Source organism: Antrostomus carolinensis, unplaced genomic scaffold, assembly GCF_000700745.2.
Source record: "Antrostomus carolinensis isolate BGI_N321 unplaced genomic scaffold, ASM70074v2 scaffold52433, whole genome shotgun sequence".
Taxonomy (NCBI): domain Eukaryota; kingdom Metazoa; phylum Chordata; class Aves; order Caprimulgiformes; family Caprimulgidae; genus Antrostomus; species Antrostomus carolinensis.
Window position 1 is genome coordinate 1407 of NW_010305473.1, and position 18037 is coordinate 19443.

An 18037-nucleotide genomic window follows, 5' to 3' on the forward strand; every position below is an offset into this window, starting at 1 on the left:
GGTGACTGCACTCTAAGATTGCAAAATAGAAATTAAGTTCGTAACGTTTTTGGAGATCCCTAGTATTTCTGAGTGTGATTAGGCAGGTGCCTGTCACCCCTTTCTGCGGCCCTCATAAATCAAAAAGACAGGAAGAATCTCGGCATGGATTGTCACTGCTCTGTTCAGAACAGTTGGAATAGCCTGGCACTCTCACAACTTTTATTCTAGGGAGGCGCTGTAACTGGTGTCTTGAGTTTACACTACTAAGTGGGTTACTGAACTCCCTGTCCCCTTTGAAGTAGCTCTGACTCCCAGAGGTTGTTAGATTGAAATTACAGGTTTATAAATTACCACAGTTTCTGAAAACCCTAGTTGCAGATCCTGATGTCCGTTGTCTCAAGTTGTACAAAAGTAAGATAAGGTAGTCTTAAGCAGTTTACAATGGCAGTATTGGGCAAACAACAGTAGATGCGAACTCATGAGGTATTTTGTGTGGTGGGTACCATTAAACATGAGCCGTCTGAGGTTTAAGTGCTCAGATAAAAACCGGCTTTGGCCTGGGTGTCATGCAAGCAGAAAGTGAGATGTTCTTTTTGAGAGTATGATGCTGTCCTAGTGTAGTATTCTGGTTTTGCTGGGATAGAATCAATTTTGTGTTCAGAAAAGCTGCATTTTTGAGAAGATTGCAGCACCCAATTTGGTGAGAACAAAGTTGATAAGACAGTTTGTTTTAGTTTGTGGCCAGCCATGGTATGTGGGTTTCCGTAGTGATCGAGGTCTTTAGCAGTTATGAGTTAGCCAGGTGCTAAGGCTAGGAGGAGTGAAAGCCAGAGCAGCTGACCCAAGCTGGCCAACAGAAGTATTCCATACTATGAATGTCACTCCCTGTAAATCGGGAAGTTTGCTGAGGATGTCTCTGTTTCTCAATGGTCACCATCCTGGAGGGTCTCGCCCGTCATTCTGCGCCTGAGGCCTGCTCTCGTGCTTGTGAGTGTCGCGCTGTTGCTGGAGCTGTGATGCTAGATACAGAACACTGCAGGCATCTACTGCTGGGAGAGCACAGCTCATGACCACTCTATGGGCTGAGTATAACTTTATGTACTTTATATTAGTATTAATATTAGTTTTTAATTTTTTTAATTAAATTTGTTTCTCTTTCAATCCACAGGCCTTGTTCCTTTTCCCAGTTCCCCTTCTCGGGTGGGGAGGGGTCACTGGGTGATAGTACACAGCTGGCTGTTGTTTAGCCCCTGAGTTCAGGCTGAAGGGAGACATGTAGCTGTGTGTTTTCAGAGATGAAACTGGCATGCATTTGTCCATCTTGATTCATGTGTAGAATATCTGTATCCATCTTTGCCTGTTCTCTTCCTTGTTTAGATGCAGCCTGTACAATATGGCCTAAAACATTTCTTCTTCTTGGTTCTCCCTCTCCCCAAACACTTCCCTTGTTTTTCTCAAGGAACTGTCAACAATTTAGGCTTTCACACTCAGGCTGTTAGTGCCAGCTTGTACTTTATTTCCTCACTCCCCACAAGGGCAGCAGTATTTATGTTTGTGTGAATGGGAACTTCAGAATCCTCTTCTGCTGTTGCATGGTTCCTTTTTTGGAGGATATGCCATGCTAATTTAGATCATGTGGTTCCTCTGAGCGGTAATAGGTAGTTTTTTCTGATGGACTATCTTGCGTCTGCTCCTACCTGTCCATGCTCAGATCAGTGCTGTCTGTTGGTATGCCACTAAACTACCAAAATTAACTGAGTTCTGCAGGAACTGTGAAATTTAGTAATCTTTTCCTTCTGTACACCAGTTTGTTACCAGCTATTTATTAAATCTGATGGTTGTGAGTCTCGAGAGGCTTTATAGAGCCTTTTTTTCTTTTAAAGTTTTTGGAAAGAAGGTGAAAGGTAAAGCTGTAAGAAGGGTGCTCTAGACCTTGAAAAAGATTTCAGTCCACTCTGAAAGAAATGTTCGATACTGAAAAAGGTCATTGAGCTAAAGGTTCTTTTTTGGGAAGTATCCAGGAAATGCAAAGGAGGTCACTGCATTCATGTACTTGGGGAACAAAAGCAGATTTTTTTTTTTTTTTGTAATTGTCTGTGGTGTTAGATCTGACAGTAAATATCAGAATAATTTGAAGAGTATTTTGAATCCTATCTCATTATTATGCACTTTGAGAAGGCAGGCGTGAGGGGACCTTTCATGTCTCAAAAGAAACAGAACGTTTTTAAAGTTTAAAACCCAGTTTATCATCGGTTTATAAATTCGCTGCTGCTTTGTCTTGAAATAAGCTATTTTAAAATAGTATAGCTCCTTTTCTTGATGGCTGTGCCTTTCAAAATGAGCTTCTGAACTAAGCCTTTTCTTCTTTGGGCAGAATTTCCTTAGAAAGAGTAGTAGAGAAGATTGAGAAGCAGAGCTACTCAGGCTGTCTATGGAATTGCAAGTAAAAAAAAAACAACTCCAGGTGCTGTATGCCACTGGGCACTGCAGAGTTAATGCCTAGGTGTCTGTTAGTAAAACTCCCAGAATAACTTCCTCAAAAATGTTTGTGTAGCTCAAAAAAATAAATGTTTGATCTTTTCTGAGTGTATCACCAATCTTGGATTTAGAGACGTGTTCAGCTTGTGGTATGGGTGATAGGAGTTATTTTTGGATCATAAGTAAATGCAACTGGATCCTGCAAGAGCCATCGAGAAGCAAGTGGCAGGAAACTTTGAAGTAGTTTTGTAAATCTTCCTCTTGGGGCCTCTGTCAAGTTTGCTTGGATTGAGAGAGTGACAATTTTGTCCACTGTATAAAACCAAATTAGAAATGAAGTTTCAGATGCATAATGGCAGTTCCTATTTCCTCCGAAGAGCCTCATTGAATGTAAATCTAGCTCACATATATCTTCATCTACGTCTTGGTGTTTTGGTTCTCAGTAATTCCCATCTTGGTCCTTTATTGATTTGTATCTTTGTTTTGAGCCATGACTGTTTAATGCTCTCAAAGTCAGGGATTTGGCATGGAAGAGAGTTACAGAAACAAAGACTGTCGGTCAGCTAGTGAGCCCTCTAGTGTACTAACACGTTTGATAGTGGCCAATGCCATTTCCTTCAGAGTAGTTCGGACACCTCTGTGGAATAAGGTGTTCAGAAAAGAATTGACTTTCTTTGCCTCATGCAGTTAGTGGTTTTGTTGTACCTTATCACATGTTCATATCGTGTATTTTTCATCCAATTGAATCTAAAGTTTGCTTTCTTTATGTTTTTTAATGGAAAAGTAGTTGTCATGTTTTCAATACTGATGAAAATTATTTTGTAGGAATTTAATGTGTAATTTTTAAAGAATGATAAAGAAGGTTCTTTAAAGTTAATGCACACATGACATACTATCCAGTAAATTCCAGGTTCATGTGAAATTCCATGTTGTAAGTTAGATTATTTCAGAGCCTGGTAGTGTTGCTTTCAGATGACACAAGCATAAGGGAGGTTAGCACAGCCCAGAACAGTGTGAACCTTACTTGCTTTTCATACTGTTGCAGTGCGATATGGTTCTACGTGAAGGTGATCTCTGTTGGAAGATGTGCTTTTGCAGCTTGACATTGAAATTGTGCGATCCAGTCTTAGACGCAGTTCCTATCCTGATGGTTTAACACAGACACGTTTTAGAGAATACACTGCATTGGATATGTTAATATGGCAACTACGGCTTCTTTTCTGTGGATCAGTTAAAAGTATATGCATAAACAGAGTTATCATCTTGCTCTTGCCTATTGTGTTTAAAAGATGGGGTTGATGTCTGTTCCTTCAAGGCTATAGGAGGTCAGAAGCAACAGAAATTGAAATCCCAAAAGCAGTTAGTATATTTCAGCATCACAGAGAGTTCCAAAGCATGTGTTGCTTCTATTACTAAAGAAAAATCCAGAAAAATTTACTTTTCATATGACCATTACCTTCTAGGTACCTAAAATGGTAAGAATGATTTGATAAAATTAGCATATGTATATATGAACTTTTTTGCACCAGCAACTTGAGTCTGTCCTACTATTTAAGCGTTATTTGTTCATTGCTGTCATGTCTATTTATTATAACTAAGGTGATAGAGCCTTGCTTTGCATGTAACAGTATATGTGCCTAAGAGATGTATAATTTAACCTGGTTTTAGAAGCTTGTTACCATCATGTTATATTTTAAGAGTAATTTGTACTGTATAAACAATTTATTTTCCAGATACATGCATATTAAAAAAAAACTCAACCCTTTTTTTCAGGTCCCTTTACAGATGTAGTAACTACAAATCTTAAACTACGAAACCCATCAGATAGAAAAGTATGCTTCAAAGTGAAGACCACAGCACCACGTCGATACTGTGTGAGACCCAACAGTGGAATTATTGATCCAGGGTCATCTGTAATTGTTTCAGGTAAAACCAGATGTATGCAGTTGTAGGTTAGGTGTTTTTAGGCCTTCTTTGAAGTTCTCTAATGCTTAGAGACTGCTTGAAGTATGTCAGCTTTTTAAAAAGATTTTTTTTTTTTTTTAAAACTGTTTCCCTTCATTAGTGCAGTGTCAGCTTGATGTAGAGCCACTGATACATGAAAAATCCTCTATACAGAAATACTGTTTTTGCCAGTTGTCACATTTATCTGCAGCTCTCTGTGAAAGGAGGAAAAGAAAGTCAGAAATGGGCAGTGACATTAACAGTACCTTTGCTTCAGACTACTATATTTATGCTTGTATCTTGAAGTAGGGCATTGCTTGGTGGCTCTGGTGTGTTTAAAGTTTAATATTTGACAGTTCATTGCATTAAAAAAATAAATAAATCATTCACAATTTTAACTAGTTGTTTTGACCATAGCATTGGTCCCTGAACTCTGTTGTTTCATAATTCTTCCATTTATGACAGTAGTAGATGTTAAGTGGCAATCATGAAATTACTTTTAAAAAATTGTATTTTCTTTTATTTTAGGTAGATGGAGCAGTTTGTAGCCCTTAAATCTGAAAAATCTAGTACATTTCACTATAGAGACACCCCCTCCTTATTCTGTTTTTTGGTTTTTTTGTGGGCGAGGGGATTAAAAAAAGAATCCTTACTTTACAGCAGAGTGAGCCCTGAAGCCAGACAAATTTTTTTCCATGAAACTCTGTGTAGGTTTGGCTTGCATACTTCATTCTGAGAATCTGCAGAATTTTGATAGCTGGACATAAAATGAACTAATCCTATACTGGACTGTACAGTGTCAAAAAGACCAGGTGTTAGTAATCGTGGGAGTAGACGTTCTCAAGAAAATGGGAAAAGACTAGGTATTATCTGATTTGGTAAATGATTTTTGTAGGTCGTTCTCCTGACCATTTTGAGGTAGGAATCTCTAGAATAAAGGGGATTCTCAAACCAGTGGCTGTAAGAGGTGAGAAATGCTCTATTTCTCTGGACTGACCATCTTTCTCAACTTGGAGAGAGGAGAATCACCTTTTTATAGGCTGTGGTCTTACAGGTTGTAGGGATCACAGGCAGTACAGGTGTGAGCTCCTAGATCTCCTACGTTTAGAAAGCTGAGTTTTGTAAAACCCTTGGAGGGCTGTAGCAAAGCAAAAGGGAAACATGAAGCGATCCTCAGAGCTTTTCAGGTTCATATCCTTGTAACCTTTGGGAAGTTTAAAAGAACCGGGAGAACTACCTTCAGGTGATAAGTTCAAGTGTTGCAAGGAATAACTCAGGAAAACTTTATGACTGAGTAAAACCTTAGAGTAACTTTACTTGTAGGAGGGGCACCAGTTTTCTAATCTAATATCTGTAGAACTTCAGTATTTCTTACCATGGGCAGTCTAACATCTTGTGGATGAAAGATCATTTTACTTAGAATTGGTTCAAGATTCAAATAGTCAAAAGCCTACTTTATTTCCATCTTCAACTTCTTCTTACAGACATTTTGTCTTGTGTGATTGATCTGGTGTCAGGGTTCTTTCCTGTGGGTAGTCATACATCACAATCAAGATACTGCTTGACTTTCTCTTCAGGGAATTAAATAGATTGAAGTATTCCATTTGCCTATTGTAAAGTGTGTTTTCGTAGTTACAAATCATCCTTTTAATGGTTTGAATATTTCAGTTTCTCAAATGAGGCAATACTGGAGCTGTAAATAATATTTCAGCTTCAGGTTCACCATTCAAGGGAAACAGTATCATACTGCTTAACTCTTCAGTTTGCATAGCAGGGAACCTTTGATATCCCTTTTTCTGTATTACTGGTTTCTCATGCAGTTATTCAGCTGCAGTGACCCCAAGATGCTTTGATGTGCAGCTGTTTAGTTAGAGTGACTCCACGACGCTTTTCAGAATTAAGTTCTCTTCCCCGAAGTGTTAGCTTCATCTTTTTGTTTTTAAGCATATAGCTTCTTTTGGGTCACTTGGTAAGCCAATTGCACAGGTAATTTTTGTAGTGACCCACTTTGTTATCTCACCAGTCTATCAACTTAATGTTTTCATTGCTGACTCATCTTTAATATAATTAAAAATAGATTTCTCTCACGTTGTGCGGAGAGAAATGACTGTAGGATACCATGGGCTGAAATTCTGTTCAAAACTAAATGTTGTGATAATGTTAGCTGTCGTGCTGATTCAGAGTCAAGACAGTTTTAAAATTCTTTGATGTGATTTAACAGTCACTTTAAGGAAATCCATGGGCAATTTGTTTATAATTTAATTGTGAATCACTAGGTAACCTTCTTCAGCCATGTCTATACAGTTTTTTTCCAAAAATACTAATTTGGTATGACCTGTTTTTCTTTACCCTGATGTCCTAAATTAACTATTTATTATTGTATCGTATTTCTTGTTAACAACAGCTGCTTGTTGTTGATTTTTCTTTTCAGAATATAGCATGTTACTCTTCTTCCTTCGCAACTTGTTACTATTACTTGTTACTGTTTTTCCTTCTGGATTTCAAACTCCTTTAAGATTTATTTTGTGGAGATAAAGCCCTCCTGTGTAGAAAACCTACGCCTATTAACAAGAGACTTGCTTTAATAACTATTTGTTGTGGTTCACCTAGAAGCAATCTCTGAACTACTCAGGGATTCCAAGAACACGTTGAAAACCATGGCTTCACAATCAAGATACTTCGTGAGGTTTTTCATGAATACTTAAAACTGTGAAGAGCTCTTTGAATTAGTGGATTGTCTTTTTCTGCTGCTTTTCAATTCAATCAGATTTTCAGCTGTTACCAAGTGGTCAAAGAAAATAAAGTTATTTAACTAGTTATCCAGGGTTGCCAGCATGCGAAGAAGTTATCTGATGATGGAAAGCTGGCTTTGCCATCTTTCAAGTCCCCTTGTTCTATCTGTTCCCTTGGCTTTAGGAAGCTGAAGTACTGTGTGCTATTCAATATTCTGTTGATGGAACAGTTCTTGGAGATAAATTGCGATAGTGTCTGTGTCTGGAAGGAGCGTTTAGTTTGATCAGTTAAGTTTTGGGCCACAGTGAGACCAATGAATAAGGAAACTTGACTTTTAAACCTTTTGAAATAGAGTTGTTTGAAAGCACGTAAAACACTGCAATTCCTTGATGTGCTTTATTTGTGAAATGTATCTGATTCAGATTATTCACTTACCCTTTGATTATGCTGTATGTAACGCTTAAGGGAAAAAAAAAAAAGAGATAGTAATCCTGCAGCAAACACCTGCAACTTGTAACTAGTATTTAAGGCCTAAAGTTAGGTGATGGTGTAATTAAATTTAGAAGTGACTTTTTTTCATAGGTACTAGTGAATTTGGAAAACCAAGTTAGTAATTTTGTTACTGTATTTAGGATTTTATAAGCTAACGCAGTTCAGTCCTACCATGAAGAATTTACTGTCTATGAAGGGAAGCATGTTGAACTATACATCCAATGAAGATTCAGAATTGTGGAAAATATAATTGAATTGTTGAAAATTGTAACAGTATCAAAGGCTACAGACTGAATTTGTTTAGCATATATCGAAAGGTTGTTCAAAACATACAATGTATTTTTTTGGCTAAATCAGTACTTCTGCTATAGCTTTTTCATTGCTGTAAAGTAGGTAACTATACAGACACCTGTTGATAGGACTGCAGAAGTGTAATTCCTGGGATTTTTTTTAATCTTCGTGTGAAACTACTTCAACTTCTCTTTTAATTTTGTATAAAGATATACTGAACTGGAATTCCCATTCTGTGGAAGGCAAGTGTATGTACACTGTCAAATAATTTTTTTCTACAGTTCATTCTGAGTCCTCATCTTCCGGTAGACCAAGTTGCAAGTGTACTCACGCATATTTAAATATAATTTGCCTGGTCCTGTACTCCCACCTGGAGTAAGGCAACTAATTGTGTCTGAAAGGAGATAAGAGGGGCTAACATGACTGTTTCAGGGTCTGCTCCAGACAGACAGTAAGGTTGGAGGTAGACTCTGCTAGTTGTGTATCCATGCCTCTGCCTCAGTAGTCCCCCATCACTACCATAACAAACCTTGTGTATTCAGGTGTTTCTGAAAACCCTTATATTATGCCCCTGGGTATGCAACTATATCCTCTAAAAGTTCTTATCTTATGGTCTGTATTATAGACATCATGGTACTTTAGTCCCTTTGAACTAAAGAAACCACACAAAAAATAGTGATGCCAGGGTGACCTGGACAACCGCTTTGTGGTGTAAAAATATAGAGTGCTCCTGGATGGCCTTGTACAACTTGGATGGATGAAGGTACTGTGCTTCTTTAATAAAAGCTTTAATTTAAAAGGATTGTAGTGCTGTACACATAATGGAGACTATGAATACTGTCAGTGACGTAATTTTTTTCACTGAGCTTGTGCACACTTCAAAATAAGAACTTCAGAAACATGAGTTTCCATTCTTGACCAGCAGAGTTTTCAATTTTAGAAAACTGAAAGTACAGCAAAAAGGCTCTCATTCAGAAAGTCTGAACCACTTGCATATTCTGCAGCTGGTACTTGCAGAACAAACTGTTGTGTCAAAAACGTCTGTGACACACTTCCAAGTGTTTTGTTTTTTTTTAAAACTACATTACAGTATGTTGAAAGCTGAAAATGCAGAGAAAATACATAAGATAAAATGCAAGGAGCAGGTATTATGAGTTTTATTTTAATGTTTCACTTAAAGCTGCCTTTACAGGGAATTTAATTTTGAATCCCCTCTTTCTTTCTTTGTTGGTAAAATATGGTGGAGGCCCAAAACTTACCATGGAATTAAAATGTGTACCTGGATTTTGGAGTGCTTTTGGATGAGTATTAACTTCTAGACTGGACTTACAGTTGAGAATATTAAAACCTGAATAAAATGTGTTTTGCAGTTATTACAAAACCAATCACTATAAATACTCTTTTAATTTTTTTTTTTAAGTGCTCAATTTGGAAATGTTTTAAATTACGTGCTATTAAAGCCCCAGGCAGCTTTACCTGCTATAATAACTGTAGTTTGAATGAAGTATTTTAGTAGTTTTGCTCCCAGCTTAGATCAATGTACTTTTAGAAGTCATTTGAACTTGCCCCACTGGTTGGTGGTCTACGTGGTCTACCTAATGTAGGTTCTTTCCCCACCCCCCGCGCCCCCTTTTTTTTCCCCTTGGTAACTATCATAATGTGTGCTACAATTCTTTTATCTTTTGCATTCACTTAATCACAAAATGTATTTATTCCAAATAAAAGTCCCGTGGAGTTTGCTTGGGTTGTTTTTTGTCTGCCTTACAGGATCTGTTTGTTCATACTTTTATACAAAATGTCTTTTAGCTATAGTAATTACAGAATTAATTACAGACACCAGACTCTAAAACTTAAGACCTTTCCTCTCAGTGCCTTTTGCTAGCGTATTTCTGCTCTAGTTTCAGTGCTGGCTTTGCATTTTGACTTTCAGTGACTGTTCAGTGAGAAGGAAATCTAAAGTGGATAGCATGCTTGTTACAGTGATTAGCTGAAGAATCACAGTTCCATGCTTTGTTTTTTCTTTTGAACAGTAATGTTGCAGCCTTTTGACTATGACCCAAATGAGAAGAGTAAACACAAGTTCATGGTACAAACAACCTATGCACCACCAAATATTTCAGATATGGAGGCAGTGGTAAGTAAAAATGGGGAAGATGACTGTTGTATTTTTTTTTTTTTTTCTTAAAAATTCAGGCTTAAGTGTAAATGAATCATGGTTTTGGAATTTATTTTGGGGGAAGAATTGTGTTTTCTCTGAAGAAGTATGACTTCCATATGTGATTTGGGGATTTTAATATTAAATACAAGCTCAGTTCTAAGAACTCGCCTAGTGAACTGGTTGAATGGAAATAGTAGTGAATCTAAGGTAAGGTAAATCCACTCGACCTCTGCAAATTTAGTCTCTGTCCCCTTATATGAAGGCAAAGACTACTGTGGCATCACTCTTCACTGGAAACAGTGAAAACCTTTTAAATTTTGTTAAGCTTTTGAGACATGCAGCTAAACAGTTAACATCTCTCTTCCTTGTTGGTCTGCTTTACTTTTTGTTAATATGTGCTAATAGCTCTTGGTTATGTGTGTTAAGTGAAGCAGAACTATTTGAGGATATACAAATCCACTTTAGAAATACCTTTCAAATAACTGCTTTCTCAGTGTGTTCAAGTATAGAATACTGAGAAACAAATCTTGCAGAAAACTGGTAATTGTGGTTATAAGTTACTGTATGACTAATGCCACTGAATAAAAGAACAACAACAACAAAAAAGAATGTTATGAAAAGCCTGGATATTCTGGTCTATTGCAAGACCTGCAATTCTAAGGTAACTTCAGAGGGCTTATTGTTAGAAAAACTGCCACAGACTTTGGATGAGTTTCTGAATCTAAAGATTTAAGGCAACCACATGAAGTGTATGCTTTCAAAGTTAGTTGTTGGTTTAGCTGAGAGATTCCAGCATATTTCACAATTGTTTAAATATATTGGTAACCAGTAGAATTTAAAATGCTTTTTATAAACAGCTTTGAAAAATTATCTAGGCCCAAATTGTAATGTATTATGCTGTAAAAGGAGGAAGTAGTTAAAAATCTAAAGAAATTTACTCTGGAACTAAATACAAAAATCACTAGGTGTCTTTCAATCTTTTGTTTAGAATTCCCTGTTGTGTGTTAAAGGAACCACTGTGTTGTCCCCTTCGTATCCCCTACAAACCTCTGATGCCATTCAGTCTACTCATTTCCATTTCCTGACTTATGAAAACTAGAAATGGTTAAACTTTACTTTGCAGTAGTCTAAGTGAAAAAATAAACATTGTTCAGAAGCAAGTCTGAAAATTGCAGGTAGGGTAAGGGCAATATTCAGCTATATGGAAGGCAAGTACTAAGAGCAAGTTTATGAACTGTTCAGATGTTTGCGTGAGTCTGGCAAGTTAAGTAACTATGTTAATTGTTGTCTTAGTGGAAAGAAGCAAAACCTGATGAGTTAATGGACTCCAAACTGAGATGTGTGTTTGAAATGCCCAATGAAAATGATAAACTGGTAAGTAAGAAAAGACTAAGAAACTGTTATACACTGACTGGTAGTTTCTTACAGAAATCTGATTTTTTTTAAAACATATTTGATTTGTTGGTTAAATGGATTGTAGGAATTTGTAGTAAATTAAACAGACAGGAGGGATGTTCAGTAAATAACTTTTTCAAGGATTCATAGAACAGCCCAGGTTGAAAGGGACCTTGAAGTACCATCTGGTCCAACCTTTCATTGGAAGGGGAGCACCCTGTCCAATCGCATCTTAAAAACCTCTAGCAATAGAGACAAGTGCTAAATTATCATGCTTTCGTTATTTTTATTATCAATTTGCTTTAGCTTTTTACTGCTATCAGATTAAAAAAAAAAATTGTCAATCCTGCATACAGCAAAAAGTGAATTGCATAATTTGCTTTTTAAAATATTAAATGGTTTTTCGGTTTTAAAATTTCTGTTTCTAATTCAGCTGAATTAGATAAGGAAGTATTGATAAGAAATTAATGCATGTTTTGGGAATCCTAAATGTATTTTTTAAGGTAGTGGTAAAGACAGATAATCAGACAAAAAAAAATTCCATTACATCCTTCATGCTCCTGCCTTCAGTATAATATTTTTGGTTTGCTTATTTTTTTATTTTGTAAAGGATAATTTATAAGATGCAGCCTTTTATTCAGGTGTAAGCTGCCTAAGTGTGTGTTAAAACTGTAAAGGTTAAGCATTTATTATTAAGGTACCACTTTCTGTGGTTTTTACATTTTTAGTAAATTACATCTTAGATATTAGAAAATTTATACTTGCTTTTAATTTTATAAAATGTATAAAATAGTGAGGGAAATGTAGTGGATTATACAAAACTACCTCCTTTTGTACCTTCTTTAATGTGATCTTCATAGTATTGACTGTACATAATGTTTGTATTTTTCTGAGTGGCAATGTAGGGTTGCAAAACCCTGCTTTAGCAGTTGATTTAGTCAGTCCCTTAAACCTGGCAATGAGAAATTTGCCAAGTCCTGAGGGTAAGCCTCACCTGCCACTTCAGGACATACCTACACCAGGACACAAGTATCTCGCTCTAGTCGGCAACACCTTTCTTCAGATGCGTACCAGTCACAGCCAGAAGATTGACATGAAGAAACCAGTTAGTGAGGTCAAACAGCAAGAGAGGGTTTGTTCAGGGAGATAAATCTTAACTTTCTGGTGAACTTTCAGTGCTACTAAAGGAAATAAAACCAATTTAAAAAGCAACAGATCCTGATCTGCTTACTTGTGATATATGTTGGTCTTTTTAAATCCAGTTAGGAGAACCTGTGTGGAGTAGCACAATCTGGCTCTTAGGTCACGGCTGCATTGCAAAAAAAATGTAAAATGCAAATTGATGTTGTAGACCAAGTAACTGCTACGTGTATAGGAACTAAAGAAATTCCTGCATCTTTTTTTAGTTGCTTTGTTAGGACATGGATGTGTTTACCTTTTAATAGGTTTTCTGTTACATTTAGTACTTGCCTGGGACTACTTTGGTTATGAAAGATGCAGTATGGTGGTGGTCTAAATGACATGGCTGTGTAGCCAAGCAAGTAGGACTATAGAAGCCTGAATCTGAATATGAGCTTTTTCTGAGCGTATTACCATAAGAATGCTGTGTTTTTACAAATGGCAACTTCTGCTATACACTTGAATCCATCATATTGTTAATGTCTCCTGAAGATCATTGTATATTTTGAGCACAGCTGTGGGAACTGGATTTTTTTCTTCATCCTTTCTGACAGCTTTTTACGTGACTTTTCAATTAGTATTCAAAATTAGTAATGTGTATTTCAGAGATGCTGTGAGACTTAAATTCCATGTGTGTTTATGCAAGAATTTATTTTCCTTCAGTTAGAGGTGCTATAAGTGCAAAACATTTTTGCCATACACACTTCTTATTAGTTGGTGACACAACTTGTTTTCTTTTTACTTTGTTTTGTTTCTTACTATTGCAGGATTACCTTCTTCCTTTTACTTTTTCCCCTCAAACTCAAATGCTATTTGGTGTATTTTGTGCCATCTTTTGGGTGCCTGCTGGGTTAGTATCAGGCAGCTAAAGTATTAATTTTTCTCTCAGCAGCATGTAGTACCAAATGTAAACAGTACAATCTTCTCTTGCTTTTAATATTTGAGCTAATCAGAATTGAACTGATAACGGAAGTCTTTGTTCAGACTTATAATATAATGAATATAAAATTCATTGAACTATGTTAGTAGCTGGATTGTTTCAGTTTTAAGCTGTGGATAATTTTTCTCTAGGTGAGTAAAATTCTCAAGTAATTCTTAATATTTGTAGAATGATATAGATGCAAGCAAACCTGCCCCAGTACTGAACACATCTAAGCAGGATGGACCGATGCCAAAACCACATAGTGTTTCGCTTAATGATACTGAAACAAGGAAGCTAGTGGAGGAGTGCAAAAGACTTCAAGCAGAGATTATGAAGTTGACAGATGAAAATCGGCACCTGAGAGTAAGTTCTGCTTCTGTGTTTATACTGAAGTGGCTCCACTTGTCTTGATTGAAAAGTCTGGTTTGTAGTAAGGCCAATAGATGTATATTCCAGAAAGTAGGTACAACTGTTGGAATGTCAAGATTGATTTGTGATAGGACTTTACTGTCCTGTATATACGCCATATTTTAAACTTGGTGATTGAGACTTTTTGGTTGTCATGGATGAGATACTGAAGCTACATAATTTTCTTCTTAAATGAAATGGTGTTGTTTAAGGTGGTCTTAGTTACTTTAAGTCTAAATCAGATACCGAATTAGTAGCTTTTATTAAAAGTGTATTGTTATTCATTCCTAAGAATGAGTAAATAAGATCCAAATGGTAACAAACTGTTAATGAATAAGAACGATTGTTTGGCCAGAAGAGGTAAGCAAACTCTGCTTTCCAGTATCTTTATGTAAAGATGCCATTTCAGTAACCTGTAACGAGTCAATACATGACTTATGTGACTTTTCTATATATTTGCTTTTGGGTATCTGACAGTTTCATTGGCCACGGTAGCCTTTTAAAGAACCATGAAATAATGATGTCTCCACACCTGTAATTCTGGTGATGTTGGAATATTTGGAGAAACACTACACAAAGCAGATGTTTCTCCTTAACAATAAGGAATTACTGGTATTTAATTCTGACACATAGTACGTAAAAGCAGGATTTTTCATTGTGCCTAGCAGGAATTTCAGAATCTTTCTTAACCAGACTATGGAGAGAGACAAGTGGATTACCTGTCCTCCTTTGAAATGTTATGGTTTCCAATGTTCATATTTTGGATTTGGTGTGGTGTGATGTCAGTTTTTTAAAAAAACTTTATTTAAATGTTCACTAGTAAATTTGAGTTCAGTTTTTACAATTGTAAAGAAGATATGTTCATGATTTTTTTCCCGTCTGTGTTTTTTTTCCCTCAGGATGAAGGCTTGAGGCTCAGAAAGGTAGCACACTCGGATAAATCTGGATCACCCACAGCTTTGACCCTCAGAGATAATGGCTCTAATCCTCTTCCTTCACTTCTTGTTGTAATTGCAGCCATTTTCATTGGATTCTTTCTAGGGAAGTTCATCTTGTAGAAAGAATGAGTGAGAGAAGCATGCAAAATGCAGCTTCCTTTTTTTTTTTTTTTTTTCTTGGCCAGAAAAAGATTTGTTTACCTACCACTTCATTGGTAGTATGGCCCAAGTGGCCATTTTTGTGTACAGCATCATAACAGGCTTTGCCTTTAATGATCTCGCACGGTTAGAAAACACAATCTAAAAAGACAAACTGTTCGGCTACTGGACAAAATTGTACATTAAGTCATCAATAACAGGTGTCAGTTGCACAGTCAGTCCTTTATGAAAATTCATAAATAAAGAATTGTTCTTTCTTTCTGTGGTTTTAATAAGAGTTCAGAAATTGTTCAGAGTCTTGTAAATGTTATTTTAATAATCCTTTAAAATTTTATCTGTTGCTGTTACCTCTTGAAAAATGATTTATTAGATTGCTAATCCCACTCATTCAGGAATACGACAAGAGGTATTCTGGGGGAAATGGTGCCTCTTACTGTGTAAATTTTCTCCTTACCTTACTTTGCTAGTATCATGGCAGAATTTCTTTCTTATCCCTTGTGAGGCATTGTTGAGAGTTCTTCATCCTTACAATCCTGTCCCATAATATTTAATATTACAAAAGAAATAAAATTGTTAACAGATCTTTCTGCTGGGTAGCCTGTTTGTGTGTGTCGTACTTTTAGAAGGGATTCTTAACAAGTTCATTGTTCATGGTAATTTGCTACTTGTAACAAACAGGTGTTTTGAAGTTTATTTGCATAAGTCTCTGGCTTAGACTGTTTGGGGGATTAAAAAAAAGGCTTCCATTCCTTTTTTTTTTTTTTCTTTTTTTAAATGAACTGTTTTCTGGCTGTTTTCAGCTACAGAGAGGATGGTTATCAAACTTGTTTTGGGACAGAATAATTTGGATATACAGTGGGTACAAATACCAGACATGAATGTTTTCAATATATTAACAATTTGCTTGGATTGTGCGGGAGTGTAATAGTCAACCTTCTGTTCCATCTTTGGATCTTCTGGGTGTCTTCCAGGAGTCAGCATTATTCTTTGATTTCATAAGGGTAGTTAACACACATATACTAACTTACTCAGTTTGTAATTCTGTTTTAGCAGATATTAAAAAATGCAATTTGAATGATTCAGACACCCATAATGAATTCCATGATGCAGAAGAGTTGGTATTTGCTGAGTAAGCCTCAGTTGCTCACCTTTTGAAAATGAAAATCATTTTTATGTAACTCTTGGCAGATCTACCTGTGTTAACCATGTATAGCTAAGTTTTAAAGAATACATTTTTGATGGTCTAAAATGCTTCCCTGCACTTAATCTTATGTCTTGCCTCATCTCTGAATATGTCATAAAAACAAACAGTAGTATTGGAACAAAATATTATCTGTACTTCTGACTAAGCATAATCCAATACAGGGAATTACTTGTAAACTGAAAAACTGCAGAAGAGGTATAGTCCTGTAAGCAAAATTGTGTATGCTCTTGGACAGCTTGACTTGATGTGGTGCAGCTAAGTGTGTTAGACCTTGGTATATGCACACCTTATGTAGCTGAGAAAAATGTTCTAGAGAAGATGTATGTTATCTTGGTTGCCTTTGATTTCTAGTGCTTTTTTTAAAAAAGAAAACTATAATTACATCATGTTCTGTCATTGCTTTCTGTGATAAACTTTTTTATAAAATCTTGCATATGTGCAAGGAAGATGATGAAGAAAATGCAAATACTCCTTATCTTTTCACTTAAGCATGCAAGCACAGATGTTTCCAATTACTTGTTCTAGTGTCTGCATTCAAGTCTCTGTCCATCCCAGGGACTGGAAAAACTATGTTAAGGTCTTGATTATTTTGGTTCCGCTGGTTCAGAATGGTGTAATTCTCCCCATTTTTTTCCTCAAACAGAACATTGCCACATCAAACTTTCATAGCCTGTTCCAAACTGATTACGTGGAAAGTAACAGAAGCAATAGTGTGCAGGATGTAGTTCGCTTCAGACAGAGCAGTCATTCCTTTGTTGAAGGGGAAGGGAGAAAAAGAAAAAGGTCCCCTAGAAGATATTAAACTGTTTACAGCATAGTGTACGGAGGTTTTCTAAGGCAGCTAGCACTTTCAGGACTTGAGAGCAGAAAAAGATCAATGCAGCTGACTCAGGTTTTGATGTCTGGCAGCAGAAATAACATAAAAATAACGATAAAATCAGCTTGAAATAACTTTTTTCATAAACAACAAACAGATGGTGGTAAAACTTGGTCATGGTTTTAAGTAACATCTTCAAAGTAAAAGTGTGCAGCAGTCTTGTAACCTATGTACTTACTAATGGTGTAAGGAGACTGTCTTGGTTTCTAGTAATCCCTTCATAGCTGTATATGAAATGTAATGCTAAAACTATTTTGCTCTCAGGAGTCATTTTGGATGAGATCAACTGTATTCAGTGAATTATGTAATATGGATTAAATTGTTTGTCTTTGTTCCTGAAATGGTTAGAACTTCTTGCTTTGTCTGCCTGCTTACTTGTGTATGTAAGCAAGGGGAAATACAGTCTTTCCACTGCTCCTAGTAATATGATCAGACAGCGATGCCCATAAAATTGTGTGAGGCTAAATGCCTAACTTCAGTTAAATATGCATTGCAGGTTGCTCTGATTTCTCAAAAGGCCAAGATGGAACAAGTATACAGTATCAGATTAGTATTTTAGAGTTTTTGTGAATATGGCACTTTAAAAACGGGTAATACGATGGTTCAGGGGAAAAAAAAAGCCTAGTTAAATAGAAGCTTCTGTAGTAATTCAGGGCACCAAATTTAACCCACTTAAAAAAAATAAATATATATATATATAAAGTTCATTTAAGAAAAAGTTACTTGTATCAATGCACGAGTAATTTGTGCACATCTACTCATTCTCTAAAAGGTATTTACAAACACTGTTGCCCAGGCTTGCATGTTTCTGCTGCTATGATTGAAACCAATTTACATGTAAGAAGCAACCGAACACTAGCTTTGGAAATTCATCATC

The 18037-nt window shown here is 36.3% G+C and overlaps 1 protein-coding gene across 2 annotated transcripts; it reads left to right on the forward strand.

Annotated features, from left to right (window-relative positions):
* Positions 1-4233: 4233 nt before the first annotated feature.
* On the forward strand, positions 4234-15660 carry VAPA (VAMP associated protein A). Of its 2 annotated transcripts, none has more exons than XM_029084226.1 (5): positions 4234-4304; positions 9951-10054; positions 11372-11452; positions 13761-13937; positions 14882-15660. In XM_029084226.1, the coding sequence occupies exons 1-5, from the start codon at positions 4295-4297 to the stop codon at positions 15038-15040; spliced, it is 531 nt and encodes a 176-aa protein (XP_028940059.1). In that variant the 5' UTR covers positions 4234-4294; the 3' UTR covers positions 15041-15660. The 2 variants fall into 2 exon arrangements, with proteins under 2 accessions (XP_028940059.1, XP_028940060.1); XM_029084227.1 differs by having other exon boundaries at positions 4237-4386.
* Positions 15661-18037: the final 2377 nt, after the last annotated feature.

Coding starts and splice junctions, on each gene's coding strand:
- VAPA (XM_029084226.1), top strand. Junction 11,453..13,760: donor CCAATGAAAATGATAAACTG/GTAAGTAAGAAA, acceptor TAATATTTGTAG/AATGATATAGATGCAAGCAA. Junction 13,938..14,881: donor ATGAAAATCGGCACCTGAGA/GTAAGTTCTGCT, acceptor TTTTTCCCTCAG/GATGAAGGCTTGAGGCTCAG.